Below are 19,446 nucleotides of genomic sequence, written 5' to 3'. Positions count from 1 at the left end.
AGGGCAGAGTAAATAATACTAGAACAGACACACACTTTTAAATACACACAATCACAAGTCCAACAGTGAGTGCTCTTAGTGCAAGTGATGATTTAATACAGTGACAACAATGGTGTAGAGTGGTCCGGGTGGGTGCTGGCTTATAGTGACAGCTCCTGGATTAGTTAGCCATCTACAAATGACAAATAACACAGGTTACCACAACACAAGGAACAGATTGCTTGGCCACATCCCCTGATATACCCTCGGTCACCCCCATTTGGTAGTGAGTGCAATCACGTCTCCTCCAATCCATGACTGACACATCGCCTACCACATTAGGGCGATGACTTCTGGTATTGTGGTTCCACCCCCTTTCAGGACGGCCGACTTCCGACTGACCCTGGAATGAACTGTCAAACCATCCAGTCCGGGGCACACTGTTCCTGTTATACAGCACCCACACAGGTCGGGAAGATTGTTGACTTGAATTCATTCGCTCTTTGTCACAGGGACGCAGAGCACTTAGAGCTGTTTCTCAAGCGTGTGCTTGAAAAGGGGCACAAAACTTGCAGAAGCTGCAATTAGCCAGTGCCTCCTAGGCATGCTCTGGCCCCAGGTAGACTGGCCTTACATGTCTCACAGAACTGGGACCTGATGCAAGATGCAAGCAATGCAGTGTACAGATACAGTTGTATGCTGCCTCAATCTGCTTATTAATTATCAACCGGGCAGGTAAAGACCCAAACGGGACTGATTTGGTACCGGACCAGTGACTTGAGCACCGGTCGGTAGCAGGCTGGAACCGGGTCGGTTCTGTACCGATTCAGTGACTTTAGCACCAGGTCAGTATGGGTACGGTACTGCGTTGGTATAATGATGGCACCGGGCCAGTTCAGAGGCTTTAGCACCAGTTCGGTACGAGTCTACCAGTTTGCAGCCACTGTGGGTTGCAACGTACAGGGATGCCCACCTGTAAAAGCCACTGGGAAAACCACTCAGTCAGTGCCACACACAAGACAGAGAAGCCTGCTTGTTAAAATGGACTAACAGCCTTTGCAATGGTGAAAGCTGTCATCAAAACGGCATCAAGATACTGCAGTTGAATTGGAAGCAACAGCAACAATTGAAGCGAGTATCTCGGTCCTGCGCAGTGCTGCTAGGCTCAGCTGCACATGTGCTGTGCACCACGTTGCAGATAGGCCTATTCGTAGTGTCTGTAATAAAAATAAATAAATAAATAAATAAATAAAAAAAAGAACACACACAAAGAGAAAATATTTTCTCAGCAAAAAAGCTGTACAAATACAATTATATAAATAATATAAAACGTCTCTTAAGGTGCTAATTAGCAAAATGAGAAATAAAATAACCTTTAGCCGGAGCTATGCAGCCTGGGGGGAGAGCACAAAGTCGGTTGACTTATGTTGCTAGATCCCTGGGAAAGAGCCACTCGAGCTGTTGGCTTCATGCGGGGCATAAGGACGTAGCGGGACGTAACAAGCAACAGACGGGGGCATCTGTACTGTTTTTGGTGGGTTAGACACAGCTCTGTTACTAATTTATTACCTAAAGTAAACATTTTATTTTGGTATTTGTATTTTATTAATACAGACACTTTTCTTGGATCCTAATTCGTCAAGGATAAATTGCTTGTACTACTGTCACTCACTGTATCATACAGCTCACTGTGCCTACAGCAGACCTCAGTAACACACCACTGGCTAGCAGGCAAAGTTTTTATTTTTGTATATACCGTACATAGTGTCTGACATATTTCTTGAATACGATATTAATACATGAATGTGTATTAGAAATGCAAATGGATTAATTAATGAAACTGTGTGTCTTGAGAAACAGGGCAAACTGCTGTGTCTTGAGAAGAGGGCCTCTTTCTTGCAGACATACTGAACTATGTGACCTACTGAACAAGGAGACTGCGGCTAAGTGGTGCCTGGACTGGATTAGGCTGAAAGGACAGTTGAATTATGTACAGATAATTCACAATTGCAACAACAATCGTTGGCACAAGGAAGACATAAACTAGTGATGTCCCAGTGGAAAAGGACATTAAAACAGCAAAAGACTGTGAGTTTAAAGATACACAAATGACCTCATAAAAGTGGCTATTTAGCAGAGTGAAAAGACTATAAATATCCAAGCAAAACTAAACATTTTGAGCTCCACATCGAATGCTAAACAAGCTGCTGTCACTCTGCTAAGGAAAGCTGCAACTACGGAACTCTGCCTGAAAATGGACCCAAGACAGGACTATGCTTGAAAACGGACCCAAAAGAAAGCAAGCTGCAAGCGAGTCACTACCAGAAGCAACGAGACTGAGGCCGGCTGGAGGACTGCAGTAAAACTTAGAGACTGTTATCAGACAAACAAGGCTGTGTCTGCTGTACACCTAAAACCACAGCATACAAAAGAAACTGTGCCCTGCTACCTACGTAGCCAAAGATTCAGCAAAGAGCCGTTGTGGATCCTATACCGACGACTGAAGACTTTGTTGCAGCTGTTTGTTGATTCTATCGAGAATTGAAAGCTTTGGCCACTACATCCTGACATTATAAACTGTGTTGCTTATCTAAAATACAATATTAAAGATTTATAAATATATCTAACCTGTTTAAACTACACTTCTAGATCTCTTGATCTGCCCCTCCTACTAGCACTGGACTTCCCTGATCTACGCAGCATGTTACTGGATCTTCAGCTAATGCACTATCCTTGCACTACTATTCTGCCATTATAGATATAACTTGTTGTAATCCTAGTTTAGTAATCCTATTTATTTTTTGTTTTATGTTTCATACAAATCTTTATTTTTCAAGCAGCTCTAAACTTAACGAAGCCATGTTCCAAATCACAGTTCCATATAGGCCTATCTTAAATAAACTCTATTTTGCAAAGGCTGGAAGCTAATGTTCATGAATATAACGGAAAACTGCATTAACAAATGGTCCAATGGCAATAAAGCAGCTTTTTATTAATCAAAATCACAACAAAGGCAAACACTAGAGCTATAATTTTCTTAAAAGGCCAGTTGCTCCTGATTTGCTAGCAGCTTCTGACTCACAGTTTTTCTCCACTGGTCAGCGCTAACAGAATTCCATAAGCCCAGTTCATTGTTTACAAATCATGCACAAAAGCACCCACAACATCACATTTCATTTTGAATTTACTGACTTTCGTTGATAAAAAGTAATCCACGTCTGGGAGGTTACTACCTCCTCTGCTTTTGACCAACTCTGAGGACACGTTTCTAGTCCTGTGCAAGTCATGCTTTAAATGGCTGTAGTAAAACTGAGACCTATAAATACAGTACTCAACAAGACTGCGATGAAAAACAGGAGGATGGACTTGGGGAGCTAAACATCAGGTAAGGTATGATATTCTTTCTGTTATTTAATTTTGTTTGATAACTGCATAGCAGTCATAAATGTGATTGTGTGGTGAAACATCACAGTTCTTAATAGGGCGATTTCGAGTTCATTGCAAGTTTGGAGTGTAATTAATTTTTACTTACAGAAACATTTTTATAAATTACTACCCATCTGCAAAAACTTCCACCCCCCCCCCCCCCCACCCCCCTACCCCGAAACAAAAGCATGGCTTGAAAGTTGCATTCCACAGCAAAAAAAGTTTTTGAGCTCCAAAAATTGTGCCCAAAAGACCTTTGCACCGCCATAAAAAAATCGGGCCCTGGGTTAACACAAGCTGTGCGTTTTTCTAACTGTCTGTTTCACTGACATTGCAAACTTGTTTACCCTGCATGCCCATCACATTGGTGAATAATAAGCTTTAACATGTGAGTCAAGAAAGGCAAATGTAATCTGTCCAGGCCCAGAGTATACAAACACCCTTTAAATACTTTTTTTTTTTTTAATGTTCTAATTTAAAACTGAAATCCACTCCATTAATCCAAATTAATAGTAAATAAAATAAATTAAAAAAATATTATCCTGTGACATTTGTTATACTACGGAAGCGCCCTAAGGCCATGCGAGAAATAAAACCTTGAAATTTCAACTTCAAAAACTAAATTAAAATCTAAATCTAAATACGAGTGAGGTTTGGAGAAAAGCAGGAGGCGGAACTCAGAACTCTTGCTGACAGCACTGCTGTCTGAAGACTCACTACTGTCAGGTTTTAATAAAGCCTAAAAACAGGCTTTTCTAAGATAAATTAATTTCCCCAAATATAGACTCATATCTGTTTGAAAAAGCAGGTAAAATTTGGAGATAAGCATGTTTTACACGGGATTGATCAATAATTCATCTACAATTCTCTTTAGGTAATATACAGTTTTTAATTAAGTTTTATCAAGTAAAGAGTGTCTAGCCCCATTGACATTTTTATACTGCATAGATAAATGTCTCTTTGAAAAAAAAAAATAGGAGCAATACAAATTATGTTTTTCTATTAAGTGTTATAATAACATCAGCAAAGGTGTCTATACTGTGTCATTAAAGGTGTAATTCCTATATGAAGAACATATTGCCCCAAGGTATCTATCATCCAGTATGCAATAATAAAAACAAGCTAGCCGCAGTCCTATATTAGGAGTACTCCATTAAGGCTTGCTGGTTTAAAAAAAAAAAAAAAAAAAAAAAGCCTTGCCCCAGTGTATCACATTGTATGGACATATCTCTTAGGAAAAATAGTTGTGATCCGCAAACAACCCAAAAATTGACATTGCATTTGCAGATCATTAGTATACAGTATATGCTTATACAGCATATTCTCAAAATATTACAAGTGCAATCTATAACCCAGGTAAATAATGACACATTGTTACTGAAATGAGAAAATTGCATGTGATACATTTTTCATTGTTTTATTTTCTCTTTATTAAAAAGTATCATCTAACCCAGTGGTCCTCAAAGTGGTGCCCGCGGGGCCAGGTGATCATGCCCGTGGCAGCTGTACTTAAATTTTGGGTGGTAGTCGTAGCGTGGGAAAATAAATAAAGCTTTAAACACGTTTTCCAACAAAAGCGTCACAGCAGTCTGTTGACAGCGCTGCTCACTTATGCTGTGCTTGTACGTACTCGACATATTTTTTTTTTCCTGAAGGGCCTCTGTGATACCATCAACCAAATGAATAGCTGCATTTTCTCTGCGGAAGCCCAATCATAAGTTAGCTGGGTGGGACATGAACTGTGTCTGTTTCAGTTGCAGACACTGACAGTAATTTTAACCAATAGGAGAGTCAAATTTCTGCCAGTTTTTATGAAGCTGTCCAATCATAAGCAAGCAGAGGCTGTTCAAGAAAATTAAAGGCATTTGAGTAGCCAATGGGAAAGTGAGAGATCTGACAGCTGTCCAATCATTCATGAGCTGAGGCGGTGTGTTAACATGCCAGATAAGCACTGAATTTCACCGACTGTTATTGAGAAAAATAATAGAATTTAGAATTTAATTTTCTCTCTTTATAATGTTTTATTTCACCACAGAAGTCAAACACCGTAGTATATTTATTTACGAATCCCCTTTCTCTGAATAGTTGTACTGGAGATGAGCAATCTTAGTGTTGACAGATGTGTCAAACTGAAACAAACGCGAGATGCTATCTATTTAGTTTATTCATTGTTATCTGTGTAAACATGCTATTTATAAATATTTGCATTGAATATTTTATACAATTTATTTAAACAATAAGCGCAGCACACACAATTACTACCTGAGACTTGGCCTTATCAGAGTGAGCCATGAATAACTCCCACTAAAACTCTTAATATAAGAACCTATGCAATAGTCAGCGTGCTCGCAAACAGTCAAGTAAGATCAATTTATGCCCATGTCCAAATTACTTTGAGGACCACTGATCTAACCGAAAGCCTCAATTCAACACACTATTAGTTCATTTTTCAACTGTTAAAACAGGACCAAGACAAAACTGCCTGGACAGGTCACTAAAAAGATGTGAAACGTCTACTGTGCCACACAATTACTCCAGAACAATAAATATTAAAAACAATAATTTTTATATTTTTGAATTAATCAAAATGCTCACGGACAAAGACAAACCTGCCCCAGCATTGTACTAAATCAAAGAAACATCTTACCACACAACTAAACAAGTATGAAAACTCATCATAATAATTATTACAGTATTTTTATTATGTAGACTAGAGATTTTTCAAGACGTTTGGCATTGCTTTTGTGCCCTGTCCATGCACTTTTGTCTTGGTCTGGCTTTCACCTTCTGTGTGCTTCATATAGCCTTCTCTTTCATGCCATGTTACTGAAAAATCATCACCAACTCGGACAGCTTTCATTGAAATTAGGTCATAAAGCAGCCTTAATTTATGTATAAAACTTGTGAAAACCCTACAGAAAAGGCTATGAAATGTTCACTATGAAATAATACCTCATGTACACTATGAAATAACACATTGCCTGTTCACTATGAAATAACACATTGCTTGTACACTATGAAATAACAAATTTCATGTACACTATGAAATAACACATTGCATGTTCACTATGAAATAACACATTGCATGTTCACTATGAAATAACACATTACATGTTCACTATGAAATAACACATTACATGTTCACTATGAAATAACACATTTCATGTTCACTATGAAATCTGGAAGCAACATCAATTAAAATATAGCAAAGCTCTAAGGGCTGCCAGATTATCTTATCCCCCCCCCCCCCCCCCCCCCCCCCCCCCCCCCCCCCCCCCCCCCCCCCCCCCCCCCCCCCCCCCCCCCCCCCCGTATTGAAACAAAACAAAAATAACTAGAGTACTGTGACAAGATGGCTTTGGTGGTGACATCAGAAGTAACATTTACACAAAACAAAAAGACACAAAAAGGCACGTTAGCCAATCAAACAAACAAACAAACTAACAAACAAACAAATATTGTGCTGGCGGTTCCAGCACAATAGCAGTTGTTTTAGTTTTTACCTTTTTATTTCTTCTCTCCTTAACTCCTGTTCATTACTCCCTGAACACTCTCATCCCCATTCAGCCAATCTGCAGCTCTTTTATATTCTGGCCGAGGGGTTAACTAGCTAGTTATTATCTTATTACCCCTCAGCCAGAGTCTGCGCGAGTTTAATAATGATGCGTGACTGCCAGCTAATTGAATACTCAGTAGCTGATCAGTCACGCATCTTCACGAAGTTTTAAAAACACATAAAACAATAACACATAATGGTGGCGGCTTTCGTCTGCGCTACCACAGTAATAATACAATAATTAATAATAATAATAATACAATAAAGCATAATAATAATAATAATAATAATAATAATAATAATAATAATAATAATAATAATACAATAATAATAATAATAATAATAATACAAAGGGGCAGGACACTCTGCCACAGGTATTTCCCATTATTGATAAGCTGGTAAAATCGGCCCTCTGATGCTCCTTCCTCAATGAATCCTCAGCTTTTAAATGTATGGAATGTCTTAATTATTTTCAAAATAAGATTATTAATATTCAGAATCAAATTACCATGGATGACTCTCCTTTGAATATGCAGCGTAATCAGATTAGTTTTGCTATGGAATCTTTCTCTTGGATTAAATTACAAGATCTCAAAGAATTATAAAAGCAGTTTTAAATGATTTGAATGAAATTATTTTGGACAAATAGATCGCCGTCATCAGGAGTAGTTCATGCTGCCTTAAAAATGGCTGTGCTTAAACCTCTGCTTACAAAAACAAACCCAGACCCTACAGCTTTAAACAATTCTAGACCTATTTCAAATCTGCCATGTATAGCTAGTAGCAAACTAGCTGAATTAATTTCTTAAGAGTAACAAAGTGCTTGAAAAATTTCAATAAGGTTTCCATTCAGTGTACAGTAGAGACTGCGCTCATCATAGTGGTGAATGATATACTGTAGTGCAGACTCTAGCTGTGTATCTGTTCTTGTTCTTTTAGATTCAAGTGCTGCATACAGTGGAACACACCACTTTAATTGATCGTCTCAGAAGCTGGGTTGGCTGCTATTGTCTTTAAAAAGTCATATCTCACTAACAGACAGCAATTTGTTTCATTAGGAGACTGTCTGAATTATCATTGGTTGCCTGTGGCATTCCCCAAGGCTCTATACTGGGACCCATTCTTTTCTCTTTAGACATGTTACCGCTGGGTGAGATAATCCATAAACATGGTGTTAATTTTCACTGCAATGCCGATGACACACAGCTCTACAACTCTGTAAAACTTGGTGATAGCCTTAGCTGGTGATAGCCTTAGCCTTACTGATGTGAAGAGTTGGATGTTCCAAAATAGTTTACAGCTAAACTCTCATGAGGTTCTGTTATAGGTTCTCTGCAGCAACCAGAAGCTACAAAATCTCTAAAAATAGATCTGGACAATTTGACCACAAATAAAACAGAAGTGAAAAACAAGGGGTTTTATTTGACTCCGATTTATCTTTTGAGTCGCATATTTGCAAAAAGTCTCCTTTACCATTGAGAGACATTTAACTGATTCTCTGATGCTGTGAAACTAATTCATGCTTTTGTGTCTTCCCGACTTGACTATTGTAATACTCCGTTCACTGGGCTTCTGTGTCGTGCCATAAATCGCCTGCAGCTTATACAGAATGCAGATACTAGGCTTCTCAGCAGAATGAAAAAGACCATACAACTCCTGTGCTGGCTTCACTGCACTGGCTCTCAGTGAAGTTTAGAGTTGATTCTAAAATGTTACCTCTGCAGCGTTTTCCAAATAAGCCGACGACCAGCAGGATCCAATATATTCCGATTATTTTCAGGTATTATTGTACCAAAAAAAAACAAAACATATTCCTTTTGTTGAGCTATTGGGTGAGTTATGTCACGTATGCAGGTCGTCTCTTTTAAAACGAAAGGCATGCTGGGATATCAGCTGATCCCTTGTCAGCTGATGACAAAAGACAAAAGGGAGAGAGATCTGAGAAAGAGAGTTTGGAGAGATAGCATGCCAAACTTTAAAAATAAATAAAACACTTGGCACCTATAGGTATTGTAACATTTGTTCAAGTTTCTTTGTTATAAAAAGTAATTTTATGGAAGTTTTTTTTTTTTTTTTGGTACGTTATAGTTATATACACACAAACACAAACAAATGCATTATGTTTAAGTATATTTAAAAAGGTTGACAAAAGTGCACATCATGAAAAAATTGTATTTGTGACATGCACATTCAATTAAGATCAGCAGATAAGCTCAGCAATACGATTACTGTAGAGGCTGCGTCTCTAGATCTAATATCAGGATGTTGTCATTTTCTGTTCAGCTTGTATCGTGATGTGAAAAATCTTAAATCCCCTCAACCCTAGCGTGAACAGTTTAAAAATGCAGAATGTCAGCTTTGCTCTGTTAATGATGTTTGGCTCCACCTATATGTGGGAACAGGCATTCTCCCACTTCAAATCACATCAAAAACAGTTTGCACTCAAGCTTAACAGAAGAAAGCCTGAATGCTTGCATGAAGCTAAACTTGACCAGCTATAAACAGGACTTCAAAGAAATTAGCAAAATGATGCAGCAGCAGAAAGAAGCGCACTGTAAGTACAATAATCAATAAAAAAAAAATAATAATTAAAAAATGAGCTTTAAAATTACATAAATTGTGTGATTAGGATTGACTCTTTGCAGCTCTAAATTTCCATTCAGTTTGGCTCTCTTGCACAAAATGGTTCCCGACCCCTACTATAGCCTATCCATTTTCTTCTGGCATGCAGGGGGCTGCAACAGAAACCCTTTGTCTATGGTTGATAGAGGGGGGTCAGCCACCAGAAAAAGCTTATCAGCAGTCTACCATGAAAGATGGAATTATTTATTTTTTTATTTTTTTATTTTTATTTTTTTTCTACCTTACGGTCGAATCCCAGCAGGCAACCAGAAATTTGGTCTTTAAATTTAAAGACACAGTGTGAGACCAGGGTAGTACGACACTCTGTGAGTTTTGTCAAAAGTTTGTCAAACAAAGAGTTACTTGTCCCCGTGCTGTCAGAACAAAATGAAGCATGATTAAAAATACAGTAACCTGATCCTAAGTAGAACCTTGGACTTTTATTGAACAAATAATTAAGAAAACACCTTTTATTGACCACCTCATAAATGTTGAACTCAGCCAGCTACCTTGTTCAGCTTTACAAGTCAAAATGTAGCTTCTAAAGTTAAACACAGATTTTTTCAATGTCTGTCTCATACTGTTCATGGTTCATAACCCGTCAAGTAATGTTGAGCAAAAAACAGTGGGTATGCTCCACTTAAGGTATTATCTTTTAGGCAGAAAAATATCCCCACAGGTAATAGGGACTGAGCTGAATGCCAGACCTTTACTACAGTAGGGCAGTGCGGTGCTAGATGGTGATGTAGAAAATTATGGAAAACCAAATGCAAGTTATAGAAAGACAAAACATGAACTAATTTCCACTCATGTGAGGGAAAAGAGCAGCATTGTACAGGGGGTATTTTTTCTCGGTAGACTAGCAATGCCTTCATAGCACTGTATAATGGTATGTGCACCAATATCCTCAATAGCTGAAAAAATGAACAAAAACAATCAATTTTTGCATGAATACCCCTTAAGTAATACTGTACACTGATCTCAAAGCAGTGACGGAAATAAACAGTACATTGATAACAGTTTAAGCATTTCCCGTTTTACTTAGATATTACATTATCCACCCCAACGTTAATTAGACCAATGACAGCAAGAAAAAACTTTTTAGGTGCTTAAAGTCACAGCTCAATCCAAGCTACTACTATGCAACAATGGAAGTCTTCTTAAATCCCTCAAAGGCGCACTGTATTTATAAAGATTTTAGAAGGGTTAGTTTAGCGGTGTAGAACTGCAGATAGCTAGGAAAAATACTAAGTCATTTATATTGTTCTCCAAATGAAAAAGAGCAGCAACATCTTCATGTTTAAGTCCCTGAAACAATACGCTGGTTTGCCATGGCAAGACTCCGCTGTTTGATTTAAGGAATTTGCTGACAATGGTAGCTCATCTATAATGGCAGCTTATTTAAATTGCAATCAGTATTGAAATGTGTTCGATATCACAGATTTGGAACAAAGTGTCAATATATATCTTTAAAAAATAAATAATTAACTAGAAACACACAGACACCTCTAGGTCTTGGTACAGATTTCAGTTTTAGAATAATGGGTCTTGAGCCCAATAAAACCCTTCAACAGTTAAATCCAGTGTTTTTTCATGTATTGTTAATACATTAATACATTAATTACCTTGTATTGACAGCAAAGTAAGTAGGACACACTTCCTGTGCATGTATCCTTATTAACTTCTGATTAGTCTGAATTACAACGCGTATTGTTTAAAATTCTGAGCATGTCAGTAGTTAATCATCAGCACCAGGCAATTTTATTCAAAATGCAATTGTGTGCGCTTACCTGCCCAGTTCTTTGCCTGGGATGAGGCTGTAGATGTTGCTGAAAGGCTCGGTCCGGATGGGAGTTTGGATCTCGGACAGTAAACCAGAGCGACTGTGGTTCTTTTCCACATTCTGACAGTGACACCGGGAGCAGCCCCGGGCATTGGCGCTCTGAGGACATTCAGGGTTCATTACACCGGGTCGATCTGTACACTTCAAAACCCTTGTGCAAGGCACACACACACGCTAACTTAACAGCAACAAAACAAAACCAACTACAAACTCGAGGAAAACCCCACAGCAGCGTGACCAATATTCTTGGATATCGTATTTACTCTGGATCCCCGCGCCGCCCCCCCCCCGCAGATGAATAGCATTTATTTTTCTTTCCATATATAATTGTTAATATTCGATTCAATTAACCCTGTATAGATATTATGACCGTCTCATCCAGACTCAGTAGGCGCCCTATCTACTGCAAACTGAATGAAACATTTCTCTAACCACTCGTCACCGTGGAAACGCCGCTGATTGACAATCTCATTTTCCTATAGCAGGAGGAGCTGTTGCACGAGATAGTTATCTACACTGTACTGTATTACATTACTTCGTGTAATGCAGTTACTCTGCACAACTGTTTTGTTTTTTTGTTTTGTTTTAAATAACACACAATCATTCAAATTATATATATATATATATATATATATATATATGATATAGTGGTATATATATATAATACAAATAACATAACTACAACAATTGTTAATGTATAAAATTTAACTGTGAACTGATGTGTTATTTGTTTCATTGCATTATTATTATTATTATTATTATTATTATTATTATTATTATTATTATTATTAGTAGTAGTAGTAGTAGTAGTAGTCGTAGTAGTATTGCTAAATATTAGTAAGTATGTTTATGTTAATACATTTATTTACAAAATACAGCTCCAAAAACTGGGTGCGCAGTACCCATCAGTTTATTTTTAGGCTAGTATAACAATAAACAACTGCAGTTATAAATTCACACAATATACCGTGTGTCAAAACACATTTTAAAAAACATATACATTGAAGTCGTGTTTTTTTTTTTTTTTTTTTTTTTTTTTTTTTTTTTTTTTTTTTTTTTTTTGTTTGTTTTGTTTTTTGCCTTGCCCAAAATGTTGTTAACATATTGTAGAAGCCAGATACATTTTCTTGAATATTTTCAGACTAAAGTTTGCCAGATTTACCTGCAGATGACTTTTTAGTTTACAGGACATATAGGAGGACTGGGGAGGGGAATTGATGTGGCTGATCTGGAAGACAGCATTCCATAATGGAGTTTTTTGGAGACACACAATGACCTCTGCTGTCAAAAAGATGATATTACAGGCCCACTGTCACGTACAGCCCTGATTCTATAACTCACTATTCTGTGTATGCGGATGAAGTGTGTCGTATAAGGTTCATACACACGTTATCAGGGTGATCAGCCAAAACACACCGTTTCATTTAAAATAAATTACAATTACAAATGCATAACATTGGTCATTGTATTTTATAGCAAATTCACAATACAAAACTACAATTTGTTTAACAAGATTAAGTGTCACTTTATGTAATAAAGTAGTAGAATGCTGGTCTTTAAAAAAAAAAAAAAAAAAAACTTAAAATATGTAAATACAAATACATTTAAATTCATAATGATCCTTACATTTTCTAACAGCAACACATCTCTCTTATGTGGGTCTTTTTAAAATTGTAACTCTGTTAGAAATTCCAACATTTACCAGGACTGTTTAGCTTGGCCTTAGTAGTTTTCTGTTTTTTAAATGGCCATGCTGGGTTAAGGAATTTTAAATAAAAAAATAAAAAAAACAGGCAATTTAAATTCACTTTATTGTAAAATTGTGGTCAATTCTTGTCTGTACTTTTAAACAAACATAGTTGGTGTAAAATTAAACTTAATCAAGTAAATGTATCAATTCCCAGATTTTGCTGGTTACTCCCAAGTAGTTTCAAGAAATTTCAGCACATAAGCATTTTTAGCAGATATTTATTTGTTTATTATTATAATGTTTAAGGTCCTGTAATTACAGTGCTTGTAAATTTCCATTGTTATAAATGACAGAAATGGTGGTTTATTGCTGAAATTGTCTTATCTGGAAAAGCCTCAGCCAATCTTTATGCTACCAAAGAGGCCATACAGTCCTCTATAGTGGAGAAAGTCAATGCTGTCGGTGTTACCAGGAGGAGAGTCAACCAGGTGATGAAAAGGTGAAATTCAGTTATTGGGTCTAGGATATCCTTTGGAGTGATTAATCTAATTCAACTCCTAAAGATAAGTTGTCCTGTTTGTGTATTTTCTCAGTGTGAGTGTAATGCATACAATAAGCTGAGACTAAACATTTTAGTAAGTGCAATATATATATATCCTATAAGAAGCCCACACACCAACAAATTGGGACCTGGGGTGTTATAAAATATTGACCCACTTAATAAAATTGTATTCTCATAACTGTAATAATCACACAGTATGGGATTGTAGCCAAATACTGTGGTTAGGCATGTGTGATAAACCTTTAATGCAGACTGGTGCAAAGTTATTGTGTTCACGATATAGAGTATCACATACATTGAATTAAGATCTGCAAAAAATAAATAAATAAATAAATAAATAAATAATAATTTATACCATTTAAAAAGACCACTATGAAGTAAATGTTAATGATCTAAATAGAGGCGGATTTTAATCCCATCCCCTTTAAACTCAATGACACACGGGTGATTTATTGTTCCTCCTTACTAATATTTTCAATAGTACAATTGCCACTGTTGTTTAGATAATGTGTACAAAAGGGCTACCAGTACAAAACCCCAGTTGGTATCTTGAGGCAGCAAAAAAGACCAGTGTCTAAAGACAAAGTTACCAAGAGGGCACAAAACTCTGGAGGTTATCAGGACCAGGGACACTCAGGACTCTATAAGAGAACAGGAAAGAATGCATTCTATTTATGAGACAGGTTAGGGATTGCAAGATTCTAAGACTAGCCAGAATATGTCCTGCAGAATACTGAAACAAATGGAGAATGTGTGGTAGCAAGAAGTCAGACAAAAGAGTCAATAAAATAATCAATTCTTGTGGATGTCACATGAATGGGAGCCTAATTGAGTGTACAGTGTAACACTGCCTTATACCCTGCTGATACAGTTCCAGGGTGTAAATACAACAGATTAACCAGGGACTTACATTTTAACTGCTTGTAAGGGTACCACAGATTTAGTTTTGCAATGCAGGTTATGTGGAAAAAAACGTAGTGGGTACTCTAACTTTCAGTCTTGTTCCATCAGGTTTGTAATATCATTAACAGTATTAGTTAAGACATCCCACACATTTACAACCTGCTGAAGTTTCTGGAAATAAAGAAAAAAAGAGGAGTGTAAGATAACAGGTTTATTAAGGCTGTAATTGCTATCATTGGTTTGCAGTAAAAAAAAATAAAAACCCCAGAGCCAGGTTAAAAATAGAGAGGTTTGTGTTGTGTTGTTCTGCCCTACAAGGATGGATCAGTTGGTTACAATCTACCTGTAAACTAGCAACCCCCCCTTCTTATGATTCATGGAGAAGTGGAGAAGTTCATGTAATAAACACTGATGTTTCTATCAGCACAAGATGACAAGAAGAGGAAGTATCTGAAAATCAATATACTTTAAATAGGAAGACTGTTGTGGTGAAAAAAAAAACAATTGACCTGAATAAAAATTGATTCACAAAATGGTCGCATATGGCATTCAGAATTAATCAAATGCATGGGTGCCTTCCAAGGGACAAGTCATATGATAAATATTTCAATGGGGCAAGACCTATGGAGGAGCTTTACAGTGCACCAACATTGTAAACAAGCATCCTTTCCCTGTATGATACTGTCAAGCTGGAGGAAGACAGCCTATATATACATATTCAACTGTACACTGGATTAATATTATATTTAGTGAGAGCAATGTTTATGGCAAGGAGTAGTACAGGCCTACAAACCTGGGATAGTAAAATGGTCTAGCAGTTAATTTGCTAAATATGAAATACAACACAAATAATTAATATTTTATAAATGAGAGAAATGTAAATATTTAAATATCCTGGCTATATATATATATATATATATATATATATATATATATATATATATATATATATTGTAATCTATTCCCACCACTCACATGGTTCGTTGCCCCTTTAACTCAGGACCCAGGACACAAGCAATGGAGTTTAAAGCGCTTACGCGCTATTTTTAGTACACACAAACAGAAACAAAATACAAACGAAATAAACAAAACAAACACCTAGCTCTTTCTTGAGCAATAACTAATACACACCGGAACCTAACTACACAGGACCGGACAGCTAACCTGTTTACCGGTTCACAAAAAGATGTATACACATACACACACCCACATACCCTTTCGGCACCACGACACTTTACGGTTGCCTTGCCGCAACCGGAATCTTCACTCACAGCAGCCCCGAACAGACTGGCTGCTCTCTATAAATACCCTGCACCTGGGTTTAATTTAACAATAGCTACCCGGTGCAGGAGATAATTAATAATAAAACAATTAACAAAATGTGCATACGTACATGTTTTCTGCAGGGAGGATATTAACCCCCTCCCTGCTGTATTACTATATATATATATATATATATATATATATATATATATATATATATATATATATATATATATATATATATATATAATATATATATGACATGACACTATAGGCAGTACAAATTCTGTCATCAGAGGGGCAGGTGCTTAACAATGCTGCTTATCTGTAAGGGTAATGAGATGGTACAGATAATAATTAAGGTATTATCTGTCTCAATATTGGGATCACAAACGGTTTTGTGTTCTGCTCTGAGATCGAGATTGAATTAATGACTTCATAGTTTTGGACAAAAACCTGGGTTTAAGCTTTTCATTTGTGTACATTGAAGTCTACATTGTGATCAGAATATGTCATTCTAATGTGTCTACTTAACATGGCAAAAGGTGATTTGTTGCAGCTAAAAGGTTTTATATCGACAGGAATAAAGAAATCTATCAATTTTATCGCACACTTTTAAAAAATGTCATTTGTGAAGGGTAGTTGCAGAAATAATTTGAAAATACATGAACCTATTGTGCTTATAAGTTTGCCCATTTTCACTGATTTCCCTTATGAGTATCAATAATGTATTATGAACTCCAGCTTCTGTTTGCACTGCTACCACTGAAAAAAGACACAGATGTTATCTGACAACTGAAAGGCATCTCACTTCTTTGACCTTTATTCATACATGAAGCTTGAATTAAAGCCATCAGAAGTATTTTTATATTAAGGTGCTGCTTATTAATGTTTTATAAATATATAATATATGCATAATAACTATGTTATGTTATATTAATAAAGGATTATAGACAGTTTATAACCATGCAATAGCCATAGATGGAATTATGTTTAAACATCCCAAAGTACAATAAGTGGCTAAAAACTGTCCCCTTTATAAAACGTTTATACAAAGGTTATTACCATAACCCTGGTTCCCTGAAAAGAGAATGACAACCATTACCGAATGGGAAGAGCCTCTCTGACCATCAATCTTTGAGCAAATATACAAAAGCTGCCCTGTCAGGGGCCTGCTGTTAGGGGGAAGTCCCTCCCACCTCCTGTTGAAGAGGGACATCCTCACATTAGCAAATCGCCATTTTCTTTCGAAAACAGAGGTCAGCTGGGGACACGACCTCAATGGGTAATGGTTGTCATTCTCTTTTCGGGGAACCACAGTTATGGTAATAACCTAATGTTCCCTTTCAATTCAAATGACAACCATTACCAAATGAGAAAGCTATACCAAAGTGTTGGGGCTCCAGATTACTGATAGTACAGCCCTACAGCGATAGCAACAGAACCCACATGATGCCTAAGGGCATGCTGCCTGCAAAACTCTAGAGCCCAGAGAGGGTCTTGTTCAGTTTGTCACATCAAGGTGGTAAAAACGCACAAATGTCTCACTACCTGTCCATGTAGCAGCATTGCATAACTCATCTAAGGAGGCGCCATGAAGGAAAGCCCACGAAGTTGCCTGGCCCCTGATAGAATGGGCTGTATTGTCCCCCCCGGTGATGGGGAGTCCATCTGTTCATACGCCAAGCGTATCACATCTGTTACCCAGTGTGCTAGACGTTGCTTCGATAGGGCCTGACCTCTAAAGCGGGACCCATAGCAGACAAACAGCTGGTTGGACTGTCTCCAGGGTGCCATCCTATCCAAATAACAATGCAGAGCCTGAACTGGGCATAGCATTAGTTGTCTACGGTCCTCCTCTGACCCATGCGGGGGAGGTCTGAAAGTTTCCATAACCACTGATTGGTTAATATGGAATGAGGATACCACCTTTGGCAAAAAGGATGGATTTGTTCTTAATGTTACCCGCGAGTCATACATGTGTCATTGATGGACAGCGCATGAAGCTCACATACTCGTCTGGTAAACATAATGGCTATAAAAAATGCCACTTTTAATGAAACAGGCCACAGTTCTACTGAGGCCACGGGCTGAAATGGGGGACCCATAAGGGCCCGCAGTACCAGTTCTAGATCCCATTTGGGGACCATACTTTTCATGGGAGGACGAAGCCTCCGAGCCCCTTTAAGAAATTGCACTGCCAGGAAATGTGCCCCAGGGGACACCGAGTCAATTTTGTCATGGCACACTGATATTGCGCCGAGAAAAGCGCTGTCGGCGTCGAGTCAATCAGCGTTGAGGTTGGTGCCGCTGTATAGTGCGGTAGGTGCTGGGCTGTAGACGGCTCCGAAGATGGTCCCAGGTGCCAAGATAATCAGTGCCGGGATTGGTGTAGAGAGAATGCGCTGTCGGTGCTGAACAGTCGGTGCCGGGTTGACCTGTTCCAAGGCCAGTGCCGATGGTAGGCATGGTCAGGGCCGAGCTGTAAGCGGCACCGAAGATGTTCACGCCGGCTCTGGGTCAATCGTGGCCGGGTGGACGTTGTTTCTCTCAGCCTCACAAGTCGGCTGGAAAACCGTAGTTGGTGCCAGGGTATGCAGCCAATTCAATCGCCGTGGTCTCAGAGGGCAAGCGCAGCCGCGCTAGGATAGCCCGAGGTTTGAGAAGGGCGCTAGGCCGGAGCTGTATTTTTTTGTTTTTGTGTTTGGTTCGCTGTGACAGATTAAATCGGCGCAGAGGACGACGCCTTGAGCCCGCGGAGTGTCCTTACAGCACCACAACAGCTCTCACATGAAGCCTCTTGCAGTGAGAGTAATGACCGCTCGCTAATCCCTGAAGAGGGGGTCGAAACCATCTCTAGCCAGAAAACTCACTTGAGAATATAGCGAGAGCAGTGTTACCAATGCTCGAGAGTGTGAGTACCGTGGATTTTAAATTTATTTGGAACAAAAAACAAACAAATCAGCCAAATTCGGTGCGCAAAGGCAAAAGCTATCTACGACCTGTCAGAGAGATGAGAGAGAAAATGGCGATGTTCTGCTGTGAGGATGTCCCTCTTCAACAGGTGGTGGGAGGGACTTCCATCTCACAGCAGGGCCCTGATAGGGCAGCTTTTGTATATTTGCTCAGATTGATGGTCACAGAGGCTCTTCCCATTCGGTAATGGTTGTCATTTGAATTGAAAGGGAACTGTAATTCCGTCTATGGTAATTGCATTGTTATAAATAGTCTATAATGCTTTATTAATACTCTATAACATATTTATTAAGCATCTATTAAATATTTATAAAACATTTATAAAACATTAATAAGCAGCACCTTAATATAAAGTGTTACTGAAGTCCTTAATAAATGTTGTACTTGAGAAATGTTGATATTTGAATACGTCCTTACTGGTACTATTTAAGCCAATTACAAAAGAAATGAAGATAATATGTACTTATGCCTATATCTTAAATACATTGTGGGTTCATTGTGTATATTGTGGGTAAATGCCTAACTTGAACAGTGTACACGTGGTACATGTTTTCAGTCACAAGAATTTCAGGAGACTTCACAACCACACAACAATGTTTTTTAATAAATACTACCAACACCCCAGT

General features: G+C 38.0%; 1 protein-coding gene across 1 annotated transcript in view; it reads right to left on the bottom strand.

The window, feature by feature from the left end:
- Positions 1 to 11,831, bottom strand: part of LOC121313084 (serine/threonine-protein kinase 17A-like) — a 28,542-nt gene extending 16,711 nt beyond the window's left edge. Inside the window, exon 1 of the mRNA XM_041245231.1 lies at positions 11,374 to 11,831. Within this exon, the coding sequence (XP_041101165.1) occupies positions 11,374 to 11,546 (173 nt within the window). The 5' untranslated portion in view covers positions 11,547 to 11,831. The remainder of the gene's footprint in view (positions 1 to 11,373) is intronic.
- Positions 11,832 to 19,446: the final 7,615 nt, after the last annotated feature.

The sequence above is a fragment of the Polyodon spathula genome, chromosome 3, assembly GCF_017654505.1.
Source record: "Polyodon spathula isolate WHYD16114869_AA chromosome 3, ASM1765450v1, whole genome shotgun sequence".
Taxonomy (NCBI): Eukaryota; Metazoa; Chordata; class Actinopteri; order Acipenseriformes; family Polyodontidae; genus Polyodon; species Polyodon spathula.
This window is presented reverse-complemented; position numbering and strand designations above follow the sequence as displayed.